General features: G+C 41.2%; 1 protein-coding gene across 3 annotated transcripts in view; it reads left to right on the top strand.

Moving 5' to 3' along the window:
• Positions 1-25,922, top strand: part of TRIOBP (TRIO and F-actin binding protein) — a 129,955-nt gene that overhangs the window by 17,566 nt on the left and 86,467 nt on the right. For all 3 annotated transcript variants that reach the window (XM_089674277.1, XM_089674278.1, XM_089674276.1), the window contains exons 3-5: positions 172-240; positions 1,765-1,854; positions 23,236-23,345. In XM_089674277.1, coding sequence (XP_089530403.1) covers positions 172-240; positions 1,765-1,854; positions 23,236-23,345 — 269 coding nt within the window. The remainder of the gene's footprint in view (positions 1-171; positions 241-1,764; positions 1,855-23,235; positions 23,346-25,922) is intronic.

Below are 25,922 nucleotides of genomic sequence, written 5' to 3'. Positions count from 1 at the left end.
CAGTACAGTTGAATGTAATATTTTTGTAGCTTTGTTTTACTCCTGTAATCAAGTACAGTGAGGATGAGCTAGATCCAATAATATAGTTGTAATGACTGCTGCTGTAAGGCATGGAATGTGTGAAGTTAAAAATTATGTCATGCACCTTAACATTTATTCTTGCTTTTTTAGTGGAAGAAACACTGGTTTGTTCTCACAGACTCCAGCCTTAAATATTACAGGGACTCTAATGCTGAAGAGGTAAGAAAACTGGTTTTGGGTGGTGTCGGGAAGAAGTTGCATTGTATATTAAAAGTATCATATATATATATATATATATATATATATAAAAAGTGAAGGTGCTTTACTTGGCAAACGGTGAGGTAAATTAATTTCTTAAGTTGCAAAGGAAGAATTGGAACAGGAATCTGAATAATGCAGACAACATCCCTATCGCCTCTCATCAGTTTTTATAATTACCTCCAACATGGTATAACTTGTATATTTTACATTGTTGACACTTTAGAATATTTGGAGGTTGCGATTGACATCTGAATTTAGGTTAATCGGCGGATTGGGCAAGTAAGATTTCTGGAAAATCGGGAATCTCTTAAGCCTCCCAATTCCAAGTCCTCAAAACATTCATGAAACACAGTTATTGAAATTTGTTAACTTTGCAGTTCTCTAGGTAAACTGCATACACAGGAGGAGCAGCGATATTACTCAGGTGGATTATTTAGCCTGCAGTGTCTTGAGCCACATACACACTGGGCCTTTAGCCCTGCAAGACCAGCATTTTTGTGTGCCTGGGAGGTACAGGTGAGGCATCCAGCCTCACTGCCGTGCAGTCTGTTAAAGTCTATGACAGGCTGGAATGCCATACAGATGGATGCCATATTCGTGTTTAGGGCCCTATGTATTCAGGCCTATTGAATGCCTGAGATATGCCCCTGAGTGCATACAGCCCTAAATACGATTGCCACTTGGTACAGCTACCAGACACAGTGTAAACTTTAGACACCAACAACACAGATTTTTTTTTTTTTTAATTTTACCAATAAGGGCTTGTTCAGTTGGGGGGGAGGGGGCGGTAAAACCCTGGAGTTGAGCTGTGCTGAACCACAACCCTCTTTAACTGCAGAGGCAGTGGTGTATACATTCTGAGGCAGGAATTAAATCCCCTGCCCCTCTCCTGTGAATGGGGCAGTTCTGCAAGGCCCCACAATCACGTGCAATGCACACAGATATAGTGTGCTAGTGCAGGCGTCAAGGGGTTAAAGCAGGCATTGAGGAGGCGATACAATGCCTCCTTACTGCCTGTCAAATGCTATCTGAAGATCGATCCAAATAGGGATTGCTTTTCAGAGACCAAAGTTAGTGTGAACCAACCGTAAGACAGTGTCTGCATTTTATAAATAAGATTTAGCAAACCGCTCTGTGTAAAGCATTTATATGGCTTTTAGCCATAAGAGAAGAATTAACTCTGCTTTCTGAATGGACTAAATAGATCTATCTATGTCAATAAGCCTCTAACTGAGGTAAGCACAGCAACTATATGTCAGGATGTTATTCACAGTTCTTAATGAGAATTCTCCTTGTGACCTTTATTTTGCAAATAGATACTTCTGCTTTGGTGGAACAGTTTGTATAATATTTTTGTTATCTTTTGTGATAGCAGTGACTTGATTGCAGCCTTGAAGACTAAACATATTTAATATGAAATGCAGCTTTGCAGTTCAAAGAGAGAATGCACAGAATTTAACATGACCATTTTTTTTTCCTTAGGCTGATGAGCTGGATGGGGAGATTGATCTTAGAACTTGTACTGACGTGCCTGAGTTCCCTGTACAGAGGAATTATGGATTCCAGATTCATGTAAGTATAATTTTGTTTTCTAGTGCTTACATTGACCTTATCAATAAAAACTTACATGTAGCTCCTGTAGGTCTTAGTAACATCAGTAATTGGCAAAGTATGCTAATTTAGTTTTTTTTTTTTTTTTTTTGTCAAATGTATTATCTCACTGGCTTTTTGGATATGATTGTTTTTGTTTCTGTGCTCCTGAGTCAGTTTTTTTTCCAACCAATGAGTTGAACAAGAGGGATTGACTCGATATCCCCACTCGAGGTGGATGGGGGAGTCATCCCTGCTGAGCTATTGTTTTCTGACATTGGGGAGACTTCCCACGCTGCCAGAGTACACTGATCAGCATTGCAGGATGTAGCCTGCAGCGCTGATCGAGCGGCATAAATCCTACAGGGTGGTTGAACAGAAGTAATTTGGTAGATCAACTTCTGTACAACCTCCCTGCCCGTATATGGATCAAAATTCAGCCAGTTCCTGCCGAACTGGTCGATGTTCGACCCATGTATGTCCAGCTTACCTTTTTAACCTTATTAACCACATGATCTGTTAGGTCAATACTTGCTTTATAGCTCTTGCAGATTGGTAATGTTTTTATTTGATTTATAGTGGCACTGAAAGCATGAAGAATGGCATCCAAAATCAGGTGTCCAGCAATATGTGCTAAACAATGCTGTTACAAGCAATTTGGGTTTAAAAGTCTTCTACAGCACTTCACTTGCAGCAATACTTCCTTTATTGTAGTTCACTTTAAATGAAAATGTGCACAGAGAAACTTGTACTTATGTTAAGGCAAAATCATGCATGTGATAATGTGTTAGGGCATATGCATGCATGTTTCCTCATGGTGTATTCCTTCAAAGATGCTACAGCGACAGATGCTACAAGTACAGAAACATATCCCTTCCTGGCAAAAATCATTCTACAGATAAAGCAAACGGTCCTCGACAAAGATTGGGGTTTACCAGTCGAAACATGTCACAAGCAGGCTTAGGGTGACGTTGCCAAGTTAGAAGCAGCTCCTTTATTCTGTCTTCATCCAGACAGTATCTTGTCTGCAATCCACAGGAGTGTCCAAAGCTGGGACCCAGGTGGTGTTTTCACACTTTTGCTCCTTATGCCAGTATTTTCCCATTTACGGCTTTTACAAGTTTTCATTGCTGCACAGGCATTACAAACTATGTGAAATTACAGGGTGCAGTGTACCCTGGCATCAGCAGCTGGTGTTTTACTGAGTAAGGCTACTTTCGCACTAATCCGTTTTTCTTTCGCTTTTGTGTTAAAAGAAGTGGAAGAAAAACGTGTGACCATGCACTCCTATGGAACTCTTCACACTGATCCGTTGCAGGTCCGGTGCATTTTTTTTAAATCCTGCTTGCTGTATTTTTGGTGCAGTAAAAAAAAAACACACCAAATATACAGCTCCCCATTGAAATTGATGGAAAATGTGGTAAAAATACACCTGCGTTGCCTTTTTTTTTTTTTTGTGGTTTTTTTTTTTTAATGAATTTTTTTATGCAGATTAGCATGAAAGTAGCTTAAGTGTAGCGGTTTTAGGAGCTGTTACTGCTGATTGACACATTGCTTTAATTAGGTATCCTTTGTAACTTCATATAAAGTCAGGGAGTGCAGTGTCATAAACGTTGTAACAATAATAAATATACTAATAATATTAAATCCTCCACACAGCAAAAAAAACTCCTGTAGTGAAAAATAAATCTGGGAAAAGTCTCTCAACCAGTCTGGCTCCAGAGCAATTTTTTTATTTTTCTCATACATGTAAAAATCTTAATTTTTGGCAATAAAATTACTTCAACCCCCAGAACATTATGTATTTTTTTTTTAAAGCAGAGGCCATGTAGAATAAAAAGATGGTTGAAAATGTTTGTCACATGATATTTGCGCAACTGTTTTATTAATCGCAACTTTTCAGAGAAATATAATAAAATAACATTTTAGTGTAAAAACACACAATAGAATACCCATTTTTGGTTAAAATATAAAAGATGAGGTTGCAACAAATAAATGGATACCAAACATTCCATGTCTTAAAATTGCATGCGCTCGCGATATTGGCTAAAACTATGGTGCAAAAAAAAATCACCACAGGTGACTCTTTTTAAAAGCCTTTATAGCTCGTCACTTTAAGTAGGAGCTCCTGTGCTAGAATTATTGTTCTCACGCTGACATTTGTGGCGATGCCACTCGTGGTGCGACTGTGGTTTACATACGTGTGCACTCCCCGGGCTTTCGTTTGCGCTGTTTTTAAACCGTTTTTTATTTTTTTAAAACTTTTTTCATTTAATTTTACTTGATTGCTATCACAAGGGGTTAATAAACCCCTATGTGATAGCATTGGGCAGGTGACAGATATTCTTTTTGGAGACATTAGGGGTCTCCTCTGCCCTTTAACACCATCTAACTAAGCACTAATCGGCTTGGTTACACGTGTCCCCTGGCTGTACTGGCCAGGAAATGGTGCATCTGAAACCAGAAGTGACATCCGTGTTTTGCATGTTAGATCGAGGCATGGATTTGTCTCAGTCTCACAGCACTCTTCCTCCCCTACCCAGTAGTTGCTCCTGGGCTCTGGTAAGAGCGGGAGATCCTGGGAACTATGGGGGGGTGGAGGTGCTGGTAAAAGGGAAGGGAGGCACTGCAGTGCTGGCTTTGTGAAAGTGATCAGTAGCTATGGAGATGGTGCATTACTTTCACTTTCAACACGGCTGAGCAAAAAACACTCAAGCTGATGGCTGCTACTTCAGTACAGCCAAAGAGTTAAAAAGGTTAAATTAAACAGCGTCCATAAATGATCCTTCTACATTCTTCAACCTCTTGAAAATGTGGCAGACTTCAACACCTGGTGTATCAACCACCTCAGTATAATTATCCACTCACCAGAAGTATGTGACCTTGCTACTGTTTCAGGTCTCATGTGCTTTTAGGGGGATATCATTCCACTATAGTTTCTTCCTCCGATTCACCACTGTAACACCCACATCACATTGTACCCAGACAACATGTAATGACATATATACAGCACTCAAAGTAACATTAACGGGTTCGTTCACCTTCAGCAAAAAGATTGTCTGTAGATAAAAACAAACTGTGCAGCTGTAACTAATGTTGAATAATGCCCTTGCTATAGATGCAGACCATTTTCAAACCATTTATGTACCTCCTGAAGCCTGACTGGAATACTCCCAGGAGGTTGGTAGGACATGGCTAAGTGAGGCCTAGTCCTTCTTCTTTCTTTTTTTTTTTTTTTTATTTATTTAACTTTTATTTGATTTTCCAGTACAAAAAGGACAGATTTTATAAATATTTCACATATACACATTCCATTTACGACAATATTCAGTTCTGTTCCAAGCTCCTTTTTCCCATTTTTCCAAGAACCCCGGAAGATCAGTTCCTTCCATAACCATTAGGATTTTATAAATCCTAGAAGTGACATGTTTTGGGTTTTTTTTTTTTTTCATTTAACGGTTTTTCAAATGTATACATTATTCTCCGACGTCCTCAGTGGTTGAGGGAGACTTGAAACAAAATGGTTTAATTGATAATACCGCCACTCATCAAATGTGATAAATCTTTTCTTCTTTAAATTTTGAAAAGTGTGCAATTTCCGTTCATTCAATTTATCCTTCAAGCGTACATTCTTATCCTTTATCCATTTTCCAAAAATATTATCCTTCCACGGGAGGAAATACTCCGTTGCCACCAAAGGAGTCAATATTGAATTATATTTCTATCCTTTATGACTATACATTCTATCCCATATACTCAAGACTTTCCTTGTCAGTGAACTAATATTAACATCCAATGTGCGAAACCGATGTGGAATCCATACAGTCTTCTCTAATTGTGCCTTACTTAAAATCCCCTCCACCTTCACCCATCCTTTCCCTTGTGAGTAAAATGTCCAATCTACTATTCGTGATAAAATCACTGCTAGATAGTAATTCCTTACATTGAGTAAGGCCAAACTCCCATTCCCTTTTTCTCTACTCAGGACCTCATAACTGACTCACGGTTTCTTATTTGCCCCTATAAATTTAGTGATCATCTTCTTTATTATCCCCAAAAAAAGACCCTGGGAGGTGAACCAGAAGCATGTGGAACTTATACAGAATTTTTGGCATTATCACCATCTTTACCAGATTTATATGTCCTATCCAAGAGGCTCCTCCCTTTGAAAATCTCCTTAGTTCTTCATTAATTTCATTTATTAGGAGAATATAGATTGCCTGATATATACTTTTTATTGAGGGGGGTTAATTTTACTCCCAAGTATCCTATTTCCTTTTCCCCCCCAAATAAATAGAAACTCTTTTTGTAGACTCAACTTCTGACATTTGGAAGGTTTATATTTAATATTTCTGATTTTACTCGGTTTATTTTCAAGTTTGATAGCTCACCATACTGTTTTAACACTCATTAGGTCAGGCAACGTTATTCTAGGTTTAACAATATAAAACATATCATCTGCATATGCAGCTACTTTATGCTCCACTTCACCTACCTTTATTCCCGCTATATCTACAGACTTCCTTACGCTCACCAGAACAGGTTTCAAAGACCGTACAAACTATAAGGGAGAGAGGGGGCATCCCTAGCCTAGTACCGTTATACATTCTAAAAAACCGAGAAAGCGATCCGTTAACCTTAACCAGACAGGTTATTATACAATCCTTTTATGCATTTTAGGCCCTATTCCTATTGCCTCTAGTGTGTCAAACATAAATCCTCACTGGTATCTTTCCTTTGAGACCCTATTAAATATCCTCCTTGACTCTTGTTCCATAAGATCTTTTAACTCATCTCTTTTGATTATCATCTTCTGGTATACATCTGTTCTTCTTCTTTTTCTTCTTCTTTTTTTTTTTTTTTTTTTGTATAACTGTTCCAACTTATAAAGCTCTTCTGTCACCATCTTTATTTTTTTCCCTTGTTCCTTCTTTTGTTCTGTTCCTGCCGAAATCAGTATTCCCCTAATATATGCTTTGTGTGTCTCCCAGACTGTGGCCTCCATGACCTCCTAAGTCTCATTAAGCTGGAAAAATTGTACAATTTCTCGCCTTAACTTTTTCTCTACTTCGGGATCCTGTATGAGCGTTTCATTTAATCTCCATATAGTTTTTATCTTTTTCTCCTCCTGCGCGTAATATTATCGTGACGGGAGCATGATCAGAAATGGACATGACCTCTATGTTGGAACTAACCAATGACTCCAACTGTCTATGTTCTATCATCATATAATCCAGTCTTGAATACGAACCAAGGTATAATCTCTTTCTCTGGGATGTTTCGCTCTCCACTTATCTGCCAGTTGATATTTATATAATAACCTCAGTAATTTCAACTTCCTACTCCTTTCTCTCTGTGTTCCTGATGACGCATCCAACTGAGGATCTAAACCCGGTCTAAAGTCTCCAGCCCCGACCAGACTTCCCTTTTTGAATTCAGAGAGTTTCCTTAACATCCCCTCTAAGAATATCACTGGGTTTTTGTTCAGGCAATATATATATTAGCTAATGTAAATTCCAATCCTTGTAACTTTCCCCTGAGAAATAGAAACGGACCCTCTGGGTCTTCTAGTCGATGAGGACGAGAGAAGCCCTTCAGTCTACCCTGATCTAACTTGCTGCTCTCCCTAAAGCCCTGTCCTACCTGAAAGCTGGATGGGAGCAGAGAGCCACGGGCACTGGGGCTGGGTGTCCTGGATCTTCTCTCAGTGGCTGTCGGTGGGTCCGGTTTTGTGCCCATGGTGGTCCCTCGGGAGCAGGAGGCGGTGACAGCGGAGGAGAAGGGGGCGGTGAGAGCGTCCTTTTGACATCCATGTGACCGCCCATATGACCTACTAGGTGACAGCCCATGTGACGGGAGGCGATAATTTTGAAAAAGTGACAAGCAATTTCAAAAGCCCAGGAAGGTGATGTGGCTTCACAGCTGAAGAAGAAACAGAACTTTAAAGGTGATTTACTAAAGACCTGGATAGCAGCCTTGGGAGACCCTGAGACACCCTAGATGTTACAGAGACCCCTCATTAATTTATCTAACCCCATCGGGAGTCGGGCTCGGTGGCAACGTCTGGGACTGAGTGCACGCTGGGAAGGTGAGATCTAGATCTGCCGGCATGAAAGGTGGTGGTGAGTTGCCGTGAGCAACGACAGGACTTTTTTTTATTTTGATTCATCTGATGTTATTGCTAGTCTAAATGCACTCTTGAGTACTAGGGGGGACAGAGGACTGTATTTGTGGGGTTCTTGGTGGTGGTGGAATCGGTTAGATCACTCCTACTCCCAAAGTAACAAATAGGAGAGATTAAAGTCAGTAGAGGAAAAAGTCTTTCCTAGGGACGGATAATATAGCAGCCGTGTAATAATAGCAAACTCAGTGGTAAAGCGCAAAGGGATGAGGAGCAAATCTGCCAAAGGGGGGGGGGGGGGGGAGGAAAAAAACCCCAAGCAAGTGCAAATACTAGCACAATAAGGAAATACCTACCTCTGCAGGAGTCTGGAGAAATTAACCCCTCAGAAACAACAGGAGAGAACTAGAACAGGGGTGGGAGATCACTCAAGAATGTCACTAGGGACACCAGAAGCGAACCAGTCCATTGACCCGATAAATGCGGACAGTATAATAGATCAAAGTGTTTTGGAGCAACAGGGAGCTAAATTACAAACACTTACAAAAGCTGATATGGCAGATATGTTTGCAAAACTGGAGTTATCTATGAAAAATTAATTGGTGGCAATACGTAACGATCTGGGTCGAATACTGACACGAGTGGAAGAGGTAGAGGGGAAAATGGAGACACAGGAGCTTTGGATCACTAAACTTAAGACGCAGGTCGAAGAGAGGCAAAGAGAACAGAGAAAGCTTGCATTTGAATTAGAGGCTCAAGAGAATCGAGAAAGAAAAAATAATCTAAGGATCCGTGGTTTGCCAGAAGAGTCCCACAGGGAAGAATTGGGAGGTAAAATAAAGAAAGTGCTTAACCCATTGTTAGGTAGACACACAACAGAACATCTCAAAATGGAGAGAGTACATAGAATAAGGAGACCGCAAGGAGTGCCAACAGACTTTCCCAGAGATATGATTGTCCGTTTCCACCATTATGAGGACAGAGAAATAAAATATGGAGAGATAAAGTTACAAATATTTGCTGACAGTGCATCTGAGATGCTAGCTAGGAGAAGTTCACTGAAACCGTTGTTGGAGCAGATGAAGGAGAAAAAGATCCGTTATTACTGGGGCTTCCCATCCTGCCTGATTGGGTGGAAAGATGGGAAATCGGCAAGAGTGAGATTCCCAGAAAAATTTTGTGACTTCTGTAGAAAATTAGATTTACAGGAAATGGACATTGTGGAGTGGGTAGGGGGATCTACTGAGTGTTTAGGGCCGGGAAAGGAAACATGGCAGACTGTAAATAAAAGGAGCAGGTAAACTAGTGGGGGGGGGGGGGGATGAGGGAGGTGAAGGCGGTGAGGGGTGTGACCCTCGCGTGTGGTTGTTTTTTTTTTTTTGTTTTTTTTTTTTCTCCCCCCCCCCCCCCCCCCCTTCTTTGACGCTAAGGTTACAGGCCCATATAGGGAGAAATCAGGGGGGGTTAGAAGGGCAGTAGGTATTAAGCAAATATTGAGAAGGTGAGGGTGGGCCGCCTGGAGGTTGAATGTGCTGCCAAACTCTAGATCCCCTATGTTGCGAGATGGGGAATATATAATATACTCAAAGTATTATCCAGTGTATTACTATGCTGACTCACCAGTTAATGGGGCCAAAATAGTATCAATCGGGTTCTCGAAAAATGTTAATTTTTTCCTGGAAAGTGAGGGCTAGTTGTTATTGCTTGCTCGCTCCACCACAGGAGTCAGTTCTCAAATTCTGAGCTTAGAGCTTACTGCATCAGGAGAAAGAGATCGCATGTGAGTGATTTTGAATTAGAGGCAAAGCTCACTCCTGTGATGGTAGAGGTAAGCAGTAACAACTAGGCCTCCATTTAGTAACGTCTTGGGAGTGCTCTAGTCAGGCTTCATGAGGTGTGTAAACAGTATGCACCAATATGACAAACTTAATTTGATTCAACCTTTGTACCACAACAACAAATGTGTCACAGTCGCATCAAGCATCTCTCCTCCCGCACAGTGACTTTACATAACATTGCACCTATGCTTAGCTCCAGAGTGCTCCTTTTTGAAACCTGTCAGAATGTCAATAGCAGTACATGCCTCGGCCACAGCTCCCGAGTTTTGTCATAACAGGATTTTGTGTAGGGGTTAAGTTTTCACATTTCTAGTATATTTAAAATGGGGTAGATTCTTTATATATACACATAGACATTGTACCTGTTGTGGTATGGATAAAGCTACCGTGTGCATAACAATAGTATGGTTTTTTTTTTTTTTTTCTTTTTGCACTTAGCAAGCAGTTATAGTTAAATGCTTTATATGAAACAGGTGAAGTTTGTTAGGGTTTTCATATACTTTGAGGAGCTACTGACGACCCTATTACATGTATTCCCTATATTAGACGTTCTGATAAAACAGGTCACATGGTCTTAGAGGAGATATCTGATAAATCACTGATTTCTACCAAGTCTCATAAAGAAAATGATCTGGCACTTTGTGTCACCCTGAAAGGTTATGTTTAAACGTATTTTTGTTCAGGGCAGATATGGAAGGACTACTAGATTTGAAATATTGTATGGTCTGCTTATGTTTTGGGTACAGTAGATATCCATTTATAATCAGTACTTTCTTTTGGGTGGATGATTATGGGGGCAAACAGTGAAAGTATATTTTCAGTGAGAGGGTTAAGATTGCAGTCTTTACATCTCTTCTCTGAATTCAAGCAGGTTGGCTTATAAATCTGACAGGCAGGCAGGTTGGCTTATAAATATGACAGGCAGAAACACCAAAAGATTGTCAGACTGACTTTATGGTGCTGTTTATTGCTGGATGGCCCAGTGAGAATAAAATGGAAGAAAAAAAATCTTAAAAAAGATACTGAATACAGTCATTCACCACATTTAAGGACTGCTAAGCTGCAATCTTTTACTTTTTTGGGGTTTAAATATGCTTTCAAGTATGTGTCTCGTCTTCTTGTCCTATTGGTGACTGGAGAGACTGAGGGCACAGGTGACGTGTGTTTTTTTGTGGTTTTTTTTGTTGTCACTGCCACATCTAGGAGAGCAGTAGATCAGATAGTTGACACCACTATAGGGTGCTGTGGGTATCCATTTGTACAGAGTATGCATGCTGCCCTGTTTTTGGTGCACTGATTCCCTCCTGGGGTTTCTCTGTGCGTTTTGTGTTTTCCTACTGCCTTCCGTGCAGGTGCCGTTTAGCAGCGCCAGTGCTCATGTGGCCTAGCTGCTATGCCGCTGTGTTGGCAGAGCCAGGCGGACACATGGAGCATGCGCGGGCACCATTTTGGAATACTCCCTTTTCAATTGAACACCCCAGTGAGCAGGACAAACTTTGCGCTCCTATCAAGCACAGGCCATGCCACGACTGGGGAACCTGAGGCCTCCAGATGTTGGGAGACTGAGAGGCTACCCCCCTTCCCCTTGGTGCTAGCATTAGGAATTGTGAGTATTGGACCCCTTTGAAGGCATGGAAAACATGGCACAGTTGGTACCAATGGGATTGAGACCAGGAGGAGTAGGCTCCTGTATTTCAGAAGACAGTCTTCCTTATACAAATTCAATAATGGGATAGCAAACTGGCTATGGCTCACAGGCAACACGTGGTTTCTCACTAAGCCTCTCAGGAGCTTCATCCTCAGCAGCTTTTTATGTCCCAGAATGATTTCTCAGCTGCATTTGCTACTGTTGGAACAGCTAATGGATATCTCTGAAGATTTGTGGAGAAATGGCTGTAACAGGTCTAGGTCTCCACCCTTACAGAAACTACCTTGTGACTTTTCCCTGTCACCCTTTCTTGAGTTGGATGAGGAAGAAGTGGTGGATACAGGGTCCAAGTAAGCGGTCTCCTATGAGGTGGACAAATCCTCTGAAGAGGAGACCTAGGCCTCTCGTGCCTTCTTCTCAGCGGTCCACGGTGAGTGCTGTCAGAGGTGGCCTGTAGCAACCTGAAAATGATACTACTAGAGCCTTAAGGGCCTAAGGTATAGGGGCATGTTGTCTTCGAAATATCCCAAATCATCTAAGTCCCTACCATTGCATCCATATTCTGAAGAGGATCTGTATAAGAACTAGACCCATCTGGACAAGGTATTTGCACCTACTAAGCATTTTGTGCAGCCATACCTGCAAAAGGTGGGCTGACCCTACGGTGTCTTGCCTAATAAATACCCTTGCTATACTGCTGGATGATATGACGTGTTTAAGGATCCTGCAAACAAAAAATGTGTTTCCTTTTCGAAGGCATCCATTTCCTTCGTGCAGCCATGCCACCCGCCATTGCATCCGTTGGGGTTCGTCAGTTTTTGCTGATATGGGCAAAGTGTATGGTGATAATACCTGGAGCCTTTTGATCCAGTTTATTGGCAAGATGGCACTTGAAGCTTTTCTCTGAAGCATTGCGTTTCAGCTTGGACGGACTGGGAGATTCTCTGTCCACTTTCTGTCCTGGGGCTTATGTCAATACACACAAGGCAAGTGCTGTGGCTTAAATGCTGGTCAGTTGAGCTCCCCTGCAAGAAGCATCTGGAATGTATGCCTTTCAAGGATTAACCCCTCTTTGGCAATTTTCTAGGTTTATCCAAATAATCAGAGGTATGAAAAAGCACTTTCTCACCTCTAAGGAAGCGACTGAAGCCTACAGAGGCAAAGCTGCCTTTGTCTGAAACCAAGATGAGTCCCTTTCGAGGTGAAACGGAAAACTTCTTTCAGAAAAAGTTCTGGAGCCTCAGACCCACCAGGTTTGGCCACAAATCTTCCTAATGAAGGGGCACCCCCAACTTTTGGCATCTGTGTACATTATGGATGCCTACCTTCACATCCCTATATTTCCACTTCATCAACTCTACCTGTTCTTTGTGGTGGGGGGAACAAAATTTTCAGTTTGTGGCTCCGCACCTTGGCTTAGCCACAGCAAAGGTACTAACCCTGCTTCTGATTCTTTTCAAGCCAGGAGGATCCTCATTTTGGGGTATCTGGATGATCTACTTCTGTGGGAGCAATTGAGAGACAGCCTCAGGGCAAGTGTGCAGCAGATGTTGCAGGTCCTGCAGGGCTCTGGCTGGGTCCTCAATATTAAGAAGTTGACTATGGAGCTATTGCACCAACTGGAACATCTGGGCCTGATCCTAGATCTAGCACCTCCATTGTTTTTGCAAGAGGGTGTTGGTTGTTGATAGCTTTCTTCAGTCCCATCCATACAGTTTCATTCAAGATCCTGACTGTTTGGGAGAAAAAAGAAGAAATCAGTCTTTTGGTTCTGTCTGCCAGGGGCTGGATTCCAGAAACAAGCCTCCAGCCTGAGGTGTTAAATTGAACAGGTTCAGGTCCAGGGCCAAGAATTCTTAAGCATTCAGGGTACATGCCCTATTCTCCATGTGGAATCCGTTCAATCTGGCTTATGCATTTCTTTCCCCAAGCCCCTGCCTCATCTGCTTCAGGGAGATAAAGGAGGGCATTCGGATGATTCTCAGTGCACTGAATTGGCCCAGAAGGGTTTGATTCTTGGGTATAGTCAGACTCTTAGCAGACTCTCCATGAGGCGTACCGGACTATCCGAACCTTCTCTCTCAATGTCCTGTGTTCCATCCTAGATTGGCTGTTGAAGCCCCTAGTCCTGAGGGATAGAGTTCTTGTGAACCTTGCAGTTCCCACCTTGCTAAAGGCCAGGAAGCCCTATTTTAGGTTTTACCGCTGCACATGAAATGCATACTTGCTTGGTGCGAATGAGGAAAGCTTAATTCCAGGAAATCCTCTATAGCACAGGTTTTATCCTTCCTTTAGTCAGGACTAGTTAACCACTTCCCGACCGGCCGTTGCATATAAACGGCCGGACGGTGGCACTGCAGGGTCGGGTGGCCGTTTATAAACGGCCTCCCCACACCCTGCTTGTGCGCGCTCCCTGGGAGCACGCAGCACCGCGATTCGGTGCCCGCTGTGTCCTCCGGACACAGTGAAACACCGATCGTCGGACGGGACCTCTGTACGAGGTCCCGATCATGTGATCACTGATTGGCCAATCAGTGATCACATGCAAAGTAGTAAGCAAGATGTCACTTCTGACATCATTGCTTACTACGTATGAAATCTGTGAATGATCACAGAGGTCACATGGTAAAAGGCTATTCACAAAAGTCTTGTACCATGTGACAAGCTGTGACCAATCACAGCTCACTCAGTACTTCTCAATGAGCGCAAGAATGCACACAGAGAGAAAGAGAAATGATTGCTTTTACATCCTATATGGGTGTAAAAGCAATCAGTGTAAAAAAAAAAAATCTTCATCACCCTCCACAAGTAGTACAGTGTCACCATGGTGACACTGTACTGCTAGGGTGACAGTATGTAAAAAAAAAATAAAAATAAAAAATAATATAAAAAAATAAAAATGTAAAAAAAAATGTTTAAAAATTATTGTTGGTTATAAACTAATTTGGATTTTTTTTTTTTTTACTAAAAAGATAACGGAATAAATTTTGGCTAAGATTTATGATGAAATATTATTTATTTGCAAAATTTTATAAAAAAAACACTTTTTTTCAAAATTTTTGAACATTTTATTTACATAGCAAAAAAAATACAAATCCCAGCGGTGAATAAATACCACCAAAATAAAGCTTTATCTGTCTCAAAAAAATGGTAAAAAATTCATTTGGGTACAGTGTTGCATGACCGCGCAATTGTCATTCAAAGTGTGATAGCGCTAAAAGCTGCAAATTGCCCTGGACAGGAAGGGGGTAAAAGTGTCCAGTCCTGGAAGTGGTTAAGTCCTGAGAATTATAAAAGGTCAGGTTTCTGCCTTGGCAGGGATGGCTGTCACTGTTCCACTAGTTGCTCCTTGCTAACTCCATGGGACCCCAATCCAGTGTTCTCAGTCTTTCAAAGGCCACAATTTCGAACCAGATTGTGATATTTCTCTCCCTCTTTTATTACTCAAGGTTGAATGTCTCGTGTCTATCAGCTCAGTTAGGAGCTGTCTGAACTTGCGGCTTTGTTCTTGGGAACCTTTTCTTGTTCTTCATAATGACAAGGTTGTTTTGAGACCATGTAATTCCTTCTTGCTAAGGTAGTACCAGATTTTCAAATAAAACTTTTTATTAAGTTTTTTTGTGTTTTTTTACAAGACCGTGGAAAAACAAGAACCATAGTAATGTAATAATTTCAAGGAGAAAAATTAGTTGAATGTTGTCATAACAATATTCAAAGCAAAGGACAACATATTGAATAAAATTGAGCAAATACATTTTAAACAACATGTTGGAGATAGGATCAGATAAACAAATCGGCATTATGAAAACAGATATTCTGAACCAGAAATCAGAATAAGAGATAAGATCGCAAATGGGAGTAAGCTATTAAAACCTGAATGACTATATGGAGGTACATTAGATTCATTTGAACACTAGAATTAGGTTTTGTCTCCAAAAATGGTGTATAATTTGTGTTTATAATTTTAAATTACGAATAAGAAAATTACTAAAATGAAAATGTAGAAGTATGTTGTCCATAAGGTTAGGGATGAAAAATAGCGAAAGACAACCCAGTGTTAATTATATAATTACAGAGATATAGGAAAAAGAAAAAAAAAAAAAAAAGAGGATGGAAGAATTTAGGAAGAAAGGGAATGAGAAATTGTGAGGAGTGGTGATTTTTCATCTGTATCAGATATTTTTCTTTTTTCCTTTTTTTTCCTTTTTTTTTTTTTTTTTTTTTATACAGTTCAAAATAATAGCAGTGTGTTGAAAAAAGTGAATAAAGCTCAAAATCCTTCTAGTAGCTTTTATTTCCATACACACAAATGCATTGGGAACACTACACATTCTATTCCAAATCAAAACATGAAGAGAAATATATCAAATTTGTGGTGTTCCTCTAAAAAAAAATTGAAGAAAAGTGAATATTAGACTGTTCAAAAAAATAGCAGTGTTTGTATTCTTCTTTACAAACTCAAACATTCACTATATAAACTGAAAAATGTTTGAAGATTTTGCTTTCCTTTGAATCACTTAATTAATATTTAGTTGTATAACCACTGTTTCTGAGAACTGCTGTACATCTGTGTTGCATGGAGTCAACCAACTTCTGGCACCTGTGAACAGGTATTCCAGCCCAGGATGATTGGACTACATTCCACAGTTCTTCTCTATTTCTTGGTTTTGCCTCAGAAACTGCATTTTTTTTATGTCGCCCCAAAAGTTTTCTATTGGATTAAGATCCGGGGATTGGGCTGGCTACTCCATAGCCAATCTTGTTGGTCTTGAACCAAGATGTTGCACGTTTACTGGTGTGTTTGGGGTCGTTGTCTTGTTGGAACACCCATTTCAAGGGCATTTCCTCTTCAGCATAAGGCAGCATGACCTCTTCAAGTATTCTGATGTATTCAAACTGATCCATGATCCCTGGTATGCGATAACTAGGCCCAACACCGTAGTATGAGAAACATCCCCATATCATGATGCTTGCGCAACCATGCTTCACTGTCTTCTCAGTGTACTGTAGCTTGAATTCAGCGTTTGGGGGTCGTCTGACAAACTGTCTCCGGCCACTAGACCCAAAAAGAGCAATCTTACTTTCATGAGTCCACAAAATGTTGCACCATTTCTCTTCAATGTGCTCTACAATGTGCTGTTTGGCAAATTGTAACCTCTTCAGCACATGTCTTTTTTTTTTTTCAACAGTGGGACTTTGCGGGGGGCTTCTTGCAGATAGCTTGGCTTCACATAGGCGTCTTCTAATTGTAACAGTACTCACAGGTAACTTTAGACCTTCTTTGATCTTCCTGGAGCTGATTGTTGGCTGAGTCCTTGCCATTTTGGCTATTCTTCTATCCATTCGAATGGTAGTTTTTCGCTTTCTTCCACGTCTTTCAGGTTTTGGTTGCCATTTTAAAGCATTTGCGATCATTTTAGCTGAGCAGCCTATCATTTTCTGCACTTCTTTATATGTTTTCCCCTCTCCAATCAACTTTTTAATCAAGGTACGCTGTTCTTCTGTACCAATGTCTGGAACAACCCATTTTCCTCAGAATTTTAGAGAGAAATGCACTGTAACCAGCATGTACAATATTTGCTGCCTTCCTTCCTTAAATAAGGGCAATAATTGCCACCTGTTTCTCAAAGAATGAATGACCTCACTAATAGAACTCCACACTGCTATTATTTTTAACATGCCCCTTTCAATTAGTGATTCAATTACACAGAATCAGCAGCATGCATGTCGTGACTGTTGGGTCTGTTGGACTTCTTTTACTCTACTACACCTGCTAGTAAATTATTTGCCATGTAGAAATATAATTTCTACCAAAAACAGTGATTGATCAGGTTAGTGATGTCTGACTGCTATTATTTTCAACACAACTGTATATCAAATAATCTTTATTGAAAGGTTTTTTTTTTTCCCATACATGCAATACCATTCATACAAATACAATATCCAGCAATACAATTTTTTTTTTTATCCCTATACCACTTTATCTTTATACCATATAACATGACCTTCTCCTCCCCTGATGCCCGTTGAAATCCTCCAACATCTTGTGATGACCTGATCGCTATAGCAAATGGCTCTATTGCCAGGGTGCAGAGGAAGGGCGACAAAGGACACCCTGTCTCGTCCCCTGGGCCAGCAGAAAGAATTCTGAGCATTAATTATTTAAAGAGGTTCTAAAGGCTCAAGGTTTTTTGCCTATATGTATTCTATGCATGAAGGTAAAAAACTTGTGTGCAGCACGACTCCCCATTCCTCCCCCCCGCCCCCAACCCAAACCCAAATTCTTACCCGAGCCCCCTCCGATACAGCGACATTCACAACAGCCTCTGCTGTCTGGGGGCTCTGCCTCCTCATTGGCTTAGACAACTGCGGGAGTCCATTGGCTTCCGTTGCTGTCAATAACAGCCAATGAGGAGAGAGCGGGGCCAAGCCGCAGCTCTGTGTCTTATGGACACATAGAGCAGAGGCTCAGGGACGAGCACAAAGCGGTGCCCCCAGGGCAAGTGGCTTTTCCTGAGGGCACTGCTTGAGGGGGAGGAGCCAGGAGCACCAGCAGGTACCTGAAAAGAGGATTGGGGCTGCTCTGTGCAAAATCAAGCACAGAGCAGGAAAGTATAGACATGTTTGTTGTTTTTATAAAAAAAAAACTAAAGCTTTAGTGTCACTTTAATCTCAGTTTTGCTTTAGGGGCCCAACATGATATCCTCACCATTTAATAGAGGAGGGTACAAACTGAAAAGCTGTCAACACTTGCCATAAATATTACCTTTTTGATGATGTAGAACTTTTTAGCAAGGCCCTTGTTTCCACATTAGTGGTTGGAATTTGTAAATTCAAATATACCCTCCTAATATTTACACTAGTTATTTATAAACCCTGATTGACCCAGGTGTATAAGCATTTGTACAACTTTACTTAATCTAGCGGCTATAATTCTTGCTAACAGGTTAATGTCTGTGCACAACAAAGATATCGATCTATAAGATGCTGGATCTATAGGATCCTTCCCCTCTCTAGGAAGAACAATAGTAGTGGCTTCTGTCATTGAGGGAGGCAAAGTTCCCTCTGTCACCGCCCAGTTCAACACCTTCAGCAATTCTGGCAACAGTACCTCCCCATAATGCTTATATACCTCAATGGATAACCCATCCGGCCCCGGAGATTTCTGATTGGCTGACTGTGACACAGCCAGTTGTAACTCATGTAGGGTTATCAAGGCATCCAGCTTATCTCTATATTACCTAGAAAGGTTCCGAACCTCCAATCTTCCAACGAAGCCCTACATCTCCCCATCAACATTGTTACATTGGAACTATACTGAGGGTGTATTTGTTTTTTCCAAAAAGGGTAATATATGTCCTACACTCTCTCCTGCTTCATAAAACCTTTAGTTTTTAAATAACCATTTATTTTTAGCTTTTACTAGCGATTACATTTTTATATTCTTGCGGCTTACTCAACCAATCCGAAAGCGTAGTAGGAGAGGGGCTACATACTTTTTTCCATTTAACATGACTTCATTCATCACCATTAATTCCCAATCTTTAGCGTTCCTCTTAATTTTCGCTATTTGTTGTATCAAAAATCATTTAAGGAAGTTTTTTGAAGCGCATCTCAAGTTATACCTGGGGATATAGCATTCAACTCAATAAGTTCCTGCAGGGATAGCAATGCTACTCCTGGCATCTTAATCAATTCCAGCCAAACAGGACTTACTCTCTACTCTACTGGATGACGGCCCCTCCTAGGTGCAGTGACGTCATTAATGGTGAATGATCGGAGAGACCACTAGACATATAAATTATACTCATTACTCTTTGAATCATACCATAATTTCCCAGGCCTAGGTCAATTCTAGAATGTGTAGAATGTATTCTAGAAAAGCAGGAATACCGATTTTCTGATTTCTCATTCTTCATATGTCCTGTAGACTTACCTCTTCAATCATTTTGAGCAAACCGGTTTATAAAAGTGCTCTGTCGCTGCACCAGGGGGGAAACCATTTGGCTTTCATGTTCAGTACCATATTAAAGTCCCCATCTACTAATACTGGCATTCCAGGCTTATCTGAAATAAACTACAATCAAATGACATAGCACCTCAGTTTTAAAAGGCAGTGGGATATACACATTAGCTAGTATACAAGGGATGTTTTGTAAAAATGTAGCTCCTTCCATCATCAATACGACATTATCTGAAGGAGAACGCCATCCCAGATCCAAGTAAAATGCTCACCCCTCGAGTATGACAAATATATTGAGTGATATTGAGTACAAAAGCAATGCTGCTTTAATCGGTCAGTAGATTATTTTAACCAGATATGTCTCCTGCAGACAGTGTTGAGGCACTGTATGTATTTAAAGCTGAAAAAAAACACGTTTTTCTCTTAGTGGGGTCCCCTAACCCCCGGATGTTCCAAGAACAGGTTTTATTGTCATAATGATGCTTTGTATATATCATATACCAGAAATTTATCCCAGCTATTTTCCTTTTTTCTTTCCTATAAAATGCAGTAAAAAAGTGTTATAATCTTTATCCTGCATATATCTAAATAATTCCCTATTAAACATTTACTACCCCTTTTACTCCCAAATCGTGGTATATTACATAGTTACATAGTTACATAGTTCGTCTGGCTGAAAAAAAACAAAAGTCCATCCAGTTCAACCATAAAAAAAAAAAAAAAAAACTATAATCCTATACCCACAGTTAATCCAGAGGAAGACGAAAAAAAACCCAGGAAAGCATGATCCAATTTGCTCCTGCAGGGGAAAGAATTCCTTCCTGATCCCCCGAAAGGCAATCGGATATTCCCTGGATCAACTATACCTATAAATGTTACCTATATTGATCTGTTCAAACATCCTACATAACCTTATATAAACAAAAAAAATAAAAAAAACACCCATACTCACACTAAGCCTGCACAGAGGGCATTTGAAGTGGACTCCCATAATTACCCATGTGACATCTATACCTTTATTAATATGAGAACACCTTATTGCATCAATATTTCACCATTCAGAAAAAGGTAAAAAAGAAAACAAAAAAGTTGGGAAAACATATCTTTCTACACCACCATATAGCGCTGCCCCCCCCCCCCCCAACCTTCTTTCTATAAAAAGAAAAAAACGAAAATTGTGCATTAGTTGTATAACTCGGTCAACATTCCCAGCATATTTATTTGTCTGCCCGAAGCCTTTTCTCATTTTTCTCCAGCCATGTTACAGCTTCCATTGGAGTATAAAAAAAGAGTAGCCCCCAGGGCTTCCACACGCAGACGTGATGGATATAACATGGCGTATAAAATTTTCAACTGCTGCAGTCTGTGTTTTTACTTCTATAAACTTTGCTGCTCTTTTTTGAAGCTCAGGTGAAAAATCTGGGAATAAAAGAGATTTTATCAGTTCTCCAGCTTTCCGGAATATAGTGACTTTGTCCTTTTTATAATGAAGCAACATTATTAGAATATGTCTAGGCAGGGCCCCTTCTGGTGAAGGTCTAAAGGGTACTCTATGGGCTCGCTCTATGGCAAAAAGTGATGTAAATGCATCTTTCCGAAAGGTATCTGTACACCACTTTTCCAAAAAGTCGGTGGTGTTTGTATCCTCACTTCTCTCTGGAAACCCCCTTATCTGTAAATTATTTCTGCGCAGTCTATTTTCTAAATCCTCCATTTTGGAAGAATATGCGTTTACTTTTTCTCTCATTATTTCACCTCTTGTTTCAGCAGATTTAAATTGTCCTCCACTGTACTGAGCCTACTTTCCAAAGTTGTTGTGCACTCCCACACTTTTTGTAAATCATGCCTCAACAAGGATACATATTTTATGCCTTTTTAGTTGATCAAACATTTCCAATAGGGAGGACTTGCATGCATTCACTGCTCGCAAGACTTCTCTCAGAGTTGGTTCCTCCTCTGAGCCATTCACACTACATGTTAACAGCTGAGCTTCCACTGAAGCCTCAATTGTTCTTACAAGATTCTTCCTGTGGTTGCTTTCAGATGTCCCGAGCTTTCCCTTGCAAGAGAGGGTCGCGCCATGGCTTTAGTCTGCAGCGTTGAGGACGAATCGCTCCAGTTTAGCTGCTACTTCCTTGGCTTTGCCTTGTGCCGAACACTGTGCTTGTGTACCAGCCCCATCTTGCATCACCAGCTCCTCTCCCTTCTTGTCATGCTGTCCACGTGCTTGATGTATAGCGTATGTGTATGAACAACAAGGTGTACTACAGCGTGTCACCTGGCCACCAATCGTCCTCTCCACCTATATGCTCTACCAAGACACCTCCACAGACCTGCCCAACGGGTGTAAGGTCCAACGACAAACTCCCAGCTCCAAGGCCATTGACAGCTACCAGGATGTTAGAGCAGGAGCTGAGCTACACACATCACACTCACATAGGCTACAGACCACACCCTACATTTCCCCTGTATCAGATTTTCATTTGTATCAGGACATTGTTGCCTTCCTTTTGCCCTTCTCCAAAATACCCTAAAGAGGTTGCTTTCCACTGCTTAGATGTGGTTAGGGCTGTATGAGTCTACCTTGCAGCCACGACTTCAATCCCTCAAACTGATGTCTTGCTTGTGTTGCCTGAAGACTCCCCGAAGGGACAGGCTGCCTCTATTTCTAAAATTGTCAGATGTATTTGATTCACTCAGGCAGATGACTTTAAAAGGCTTTCCTGTGATGGCCCACTCCACCAGAAGTGTTGGTGCTTAATGAGCTTTTCATCATCAAGCCTCGGTTTCCCAGGCCTGTAAGGTGACCACCTTGTCTTCTGCAATATGTTCGCTAAGCTTTTCCATTTCTTCTGTTAAGAGGATGGTTCCTAATGGGCCAACTAGCCATTTGCTTGCTCCTCCTGAGATTCCTTTGGATGTCCAAGTGGTCTAAAAATTAACTCTGCTGTGACCTGTGCTGTACGATTAAAAAAAATTAGATTTGACTTGCCTGTACTATCTTTCTTGAGTACATCACAGGACACAGGTCCCTGCATTCTGGATTTACTTTGATACTGCTTGCTGACAAAACAAGGGCAATGTTGGGAGTGGAAGGGATTTTGTTGGGCATTGTTAAGGCGGAGCTCCACCCAAAAGGAGAAGTTCCGCTTTAAGGACTGCTCCCCCTCTCCCCATTAAGGATTGGCACCTTTGGGGAGCGGTTACCCGAATTTGACAGGTACCCGCTCCCACTTCCGGTCCGATCGCCTAGGCGATCGGAAGCGGAAGGTGTCCTGCCTCCCTCCCTTCCTGTAGTCTTTTGGGACAGGTCCCAGAAGACTACAGGACCATTCACGAAGCACAGCGCTACTTGCTCATGCGCAAGCTATCACAGCCGGGTGCCCACACTGAAGATGCCGGCCCCCTGGAATACAGGACAGCTGGTGAACCGAGCTGCGGGGACACACACCGAGGGACAGGTAAGTGGCTGTTTTTAAAAGTCAGCGGCTACAGTTTTTGTAGCCGCTAACTTTTATTTTTTGATAGGTTGAGTGGAACTCTGCTTTAAGCTCTTTTGTTTGCCAGTGTCCAATCACCTGGAGGTGATGCAAAACCCAATAGTTTGTCCTGTGTGTCCTGTGGTAAACTCCTAGATAGGGATTTTGCAGGTAAGTAAAAAGTCAGGTTATTTGGAATATGAACCCTTAATTTAAAAATAGAGGCTTTCTCTTAAAATATGTTTTAAAGGTGTGGAGAATTTCTCAGTGCATAAGTTTTTCATAAGTTTTTTCTTTTTGCCTGTTCCTTTCAGACAAATGAAGGTGTGTTCACTCTTTCCGCTATGACTTCAGGCATACGCAGGAATTGGATTGAGGCTCTGAGAAAGAATGTACACCCAGTTAGTATACCTGATGTGACAAAGTAAGTTGTAAGCATTTTAAAGCCCAACAAACTTTTCATTTTATATTAGTTTAAATACTTTCTAGGTGCAAAAGGTGAGCAAAGTTTTACAGTTGGTTTTGTTTAGAAAGCAGACACAGCCTAAGTAGAAAAGCCTATCCCTTGGCAGCATGCTGCAGAGAATGACACTTCTTTTTTTTTTTTTTTTTCTGTGGTCTCTCTGCAGAGGTATGACACCCCCCCTGCTGAGGCAGAGCTAGGCCTCTCTAATTAGCTGGGCACCTGAGTTTTGCTGAATGACCCAGCAGAGGGTGTGTCGGGTTTTTGTAGAGAAACCACTGCTTCCACACAGTATCCTGAAGAGAAGGATGTGTGCAAGAGCCTGGCTGAATGGATACAAATTGAATAGATTGTTTAGATTTATACTGATATTAGATAGTTTTGGCAAAGCTGGCAATAGTTTATACAATTTTCTTACTCAATTTCTTTTAGATTCACCTTCAACTATGTAGTGCACACCTTTTTGTTTTGATGCACCTGGAATTTATTTAGTTTAAACTAAATGTTATGTTTGTTCTAATTGATTAGAGCATAGGGACTCGGCCCTTTGCTTGCTTTTATCTGGCCCTTTAGGCATTATTTCACCTACTGTCAGCAACATTGGGACATATTAGCTGCCACTGACAACAGGGCATTATTCCTTTCACTGACAGCAATAATGGGGCACTATTCCTCCCACTGACACCTATGATGGGGCGCTATTCCTCCCAATGACACCGTTGATGGGGCATTATTCTTGCCACTGACACTGATGATGTGGCACATTTCTCCCACTGACACCGATGATGGGGTACTATTCCTCCCACTGACACCGATGATGGGGCACTATTCCTCCCACTGACACCAGTGATGGGGCACTTTTCCTCCCACATGACACCAGTGATGGGGCACATTTCCTCCCACATGACACCAGTGATGGGGCACATTTCCTCCCACATGACACCAGTGATGGGGCACATTTCCTCCCACATGACACCAGTGATGGGGCACTTTTCCTCCCACATGACACCAGTGATGGGGCACTTTTCCTCCCACATGACACCAGTGATGGGGCACTTTTCCTCCCACATGACACCAGTGATGGGGCACTTTTCCTCCCACATGACACCAGTGATGGGGCACTTTTCCTCCCACATGACACCAGTGATGGGGCACTTTTCCTCCCACATGACACCAGTGATGGGGCACTTTTCCTCCCACATGACACCAGTGATGGGCACTTTTCCTCCCACTGACACCAGTGATGGGGCACTTTTCCTCCCACATGACACCAATGATGGGGCACTATTCCTCCATGTGACACCAATGATGGGGCACTATTCCTTCCACTAACACAAATGATGGGAAGCTATTCCTTCCACTGACACCAATGATGGGTCACTGTTGCATCCACTGACACCAGTGATGGGGCACTATTTCTGCCACTGACATATTTTACTCCTGCTGGCTACAGTCTGGCCCCCCTAAAGTTTGACGGACCATAAACTGGCCCTTTGTTTAGAAAGTTTGGAGACCCCTGGATTAGAGGAAGTATACATTAAAAAATGATTCATGTCTCTGAATTATTCATCTTCAATTGCTTTTTATTATGCAGCAGGTAAAATAAGTATTGAACACATCACCATTTTTCTAAGTAAATATATTTCTAAATGTGCTATTGACATGACATTTTCACCACTTGTCTGTAACAACCCATGCAATCCATACATACAAAGAAACCAAAACAAATAAGTTCAGAAATTAAGTTATGCATAATAAAATGGAATGACACAGAGAAAAAGTATTGAACACCCTAACTGAAATGTATTTAATACTTCGTACAAAATCCTTTGTTGGTAATGACAGCTTCAAAACGCCTCCTGTATAGAGAAAATAGTCGCATGCATTACTCGGGTGTGATTTTGACCCATTCTTCCACACAAACCGTCTTCAAATCTTGAAGCTTCTGTGGGCCTCTTCTATGAAGTCTGATCTTTAGTTCTTTCCATAGATTTTCTATTTGATTTAAGTAAGGTGATTGGCTGGGCCATTCTAGCAGCTTTATTATCTTTCTTTGAAACCAATTGAGAGTTTCCTTGGCTTTATGTTTGGGATCATGGTTTTACTGAAATATCCACGCTCGTTTCATCTTCATCATCCTGGTAGATGGCAGCAGATTTTTACCAAGAATATCTTGAAACATTTTTCCATTCATCCTCCTTTCAGTGATATGAAGTTTGCCAGTACCGTATTCTAAAAAAAACAGCCCCACACAATGATGTTCCCACCTCCAGTCATAACTGTTGGTATGGTGTTTTTGGAGTGATGTGCAGTGCCATTTGACCTCCAAACAATGGTGTGTATTATGGCATCCAAAGAGTTCAATTTTGGTCTCATCTGACCAGACTATATTCTCTCAGTATTTCACAGGCTTGTCTAAATGTTGTGCATCAAACTTTAAACAAGCTTCAATATGCATTTTTTTCCAGCAATGGAGTCTTGCGTGGTGAGCATGCTTACAGGCCATGGCAATTGAGTGCATTATTTGTTTTCTTTGAA

The sequence above is a fragment of the Staurois parvus genome, unplaced genomic scaffold (assembly GCF_062004578.1).
Source record: "Staurois parvus isolate SC_StPar_1 unplaced genomic scaffold, SC_StPar_1.0 ptg000149l, whole genome shotgun sequence".
Taxonomy (NCBI): domain Eukaryota; kingdom Metazoa; phylum Chordata; class Amphibia; order Anura; family Ranidae; genus Staurois; species Staurois parvus.
The sequence above is the reverse complement of the archived record's forward strand: the minus strand, read 5'-3'. Positions and strand labels throughout refer to the sequence as shown.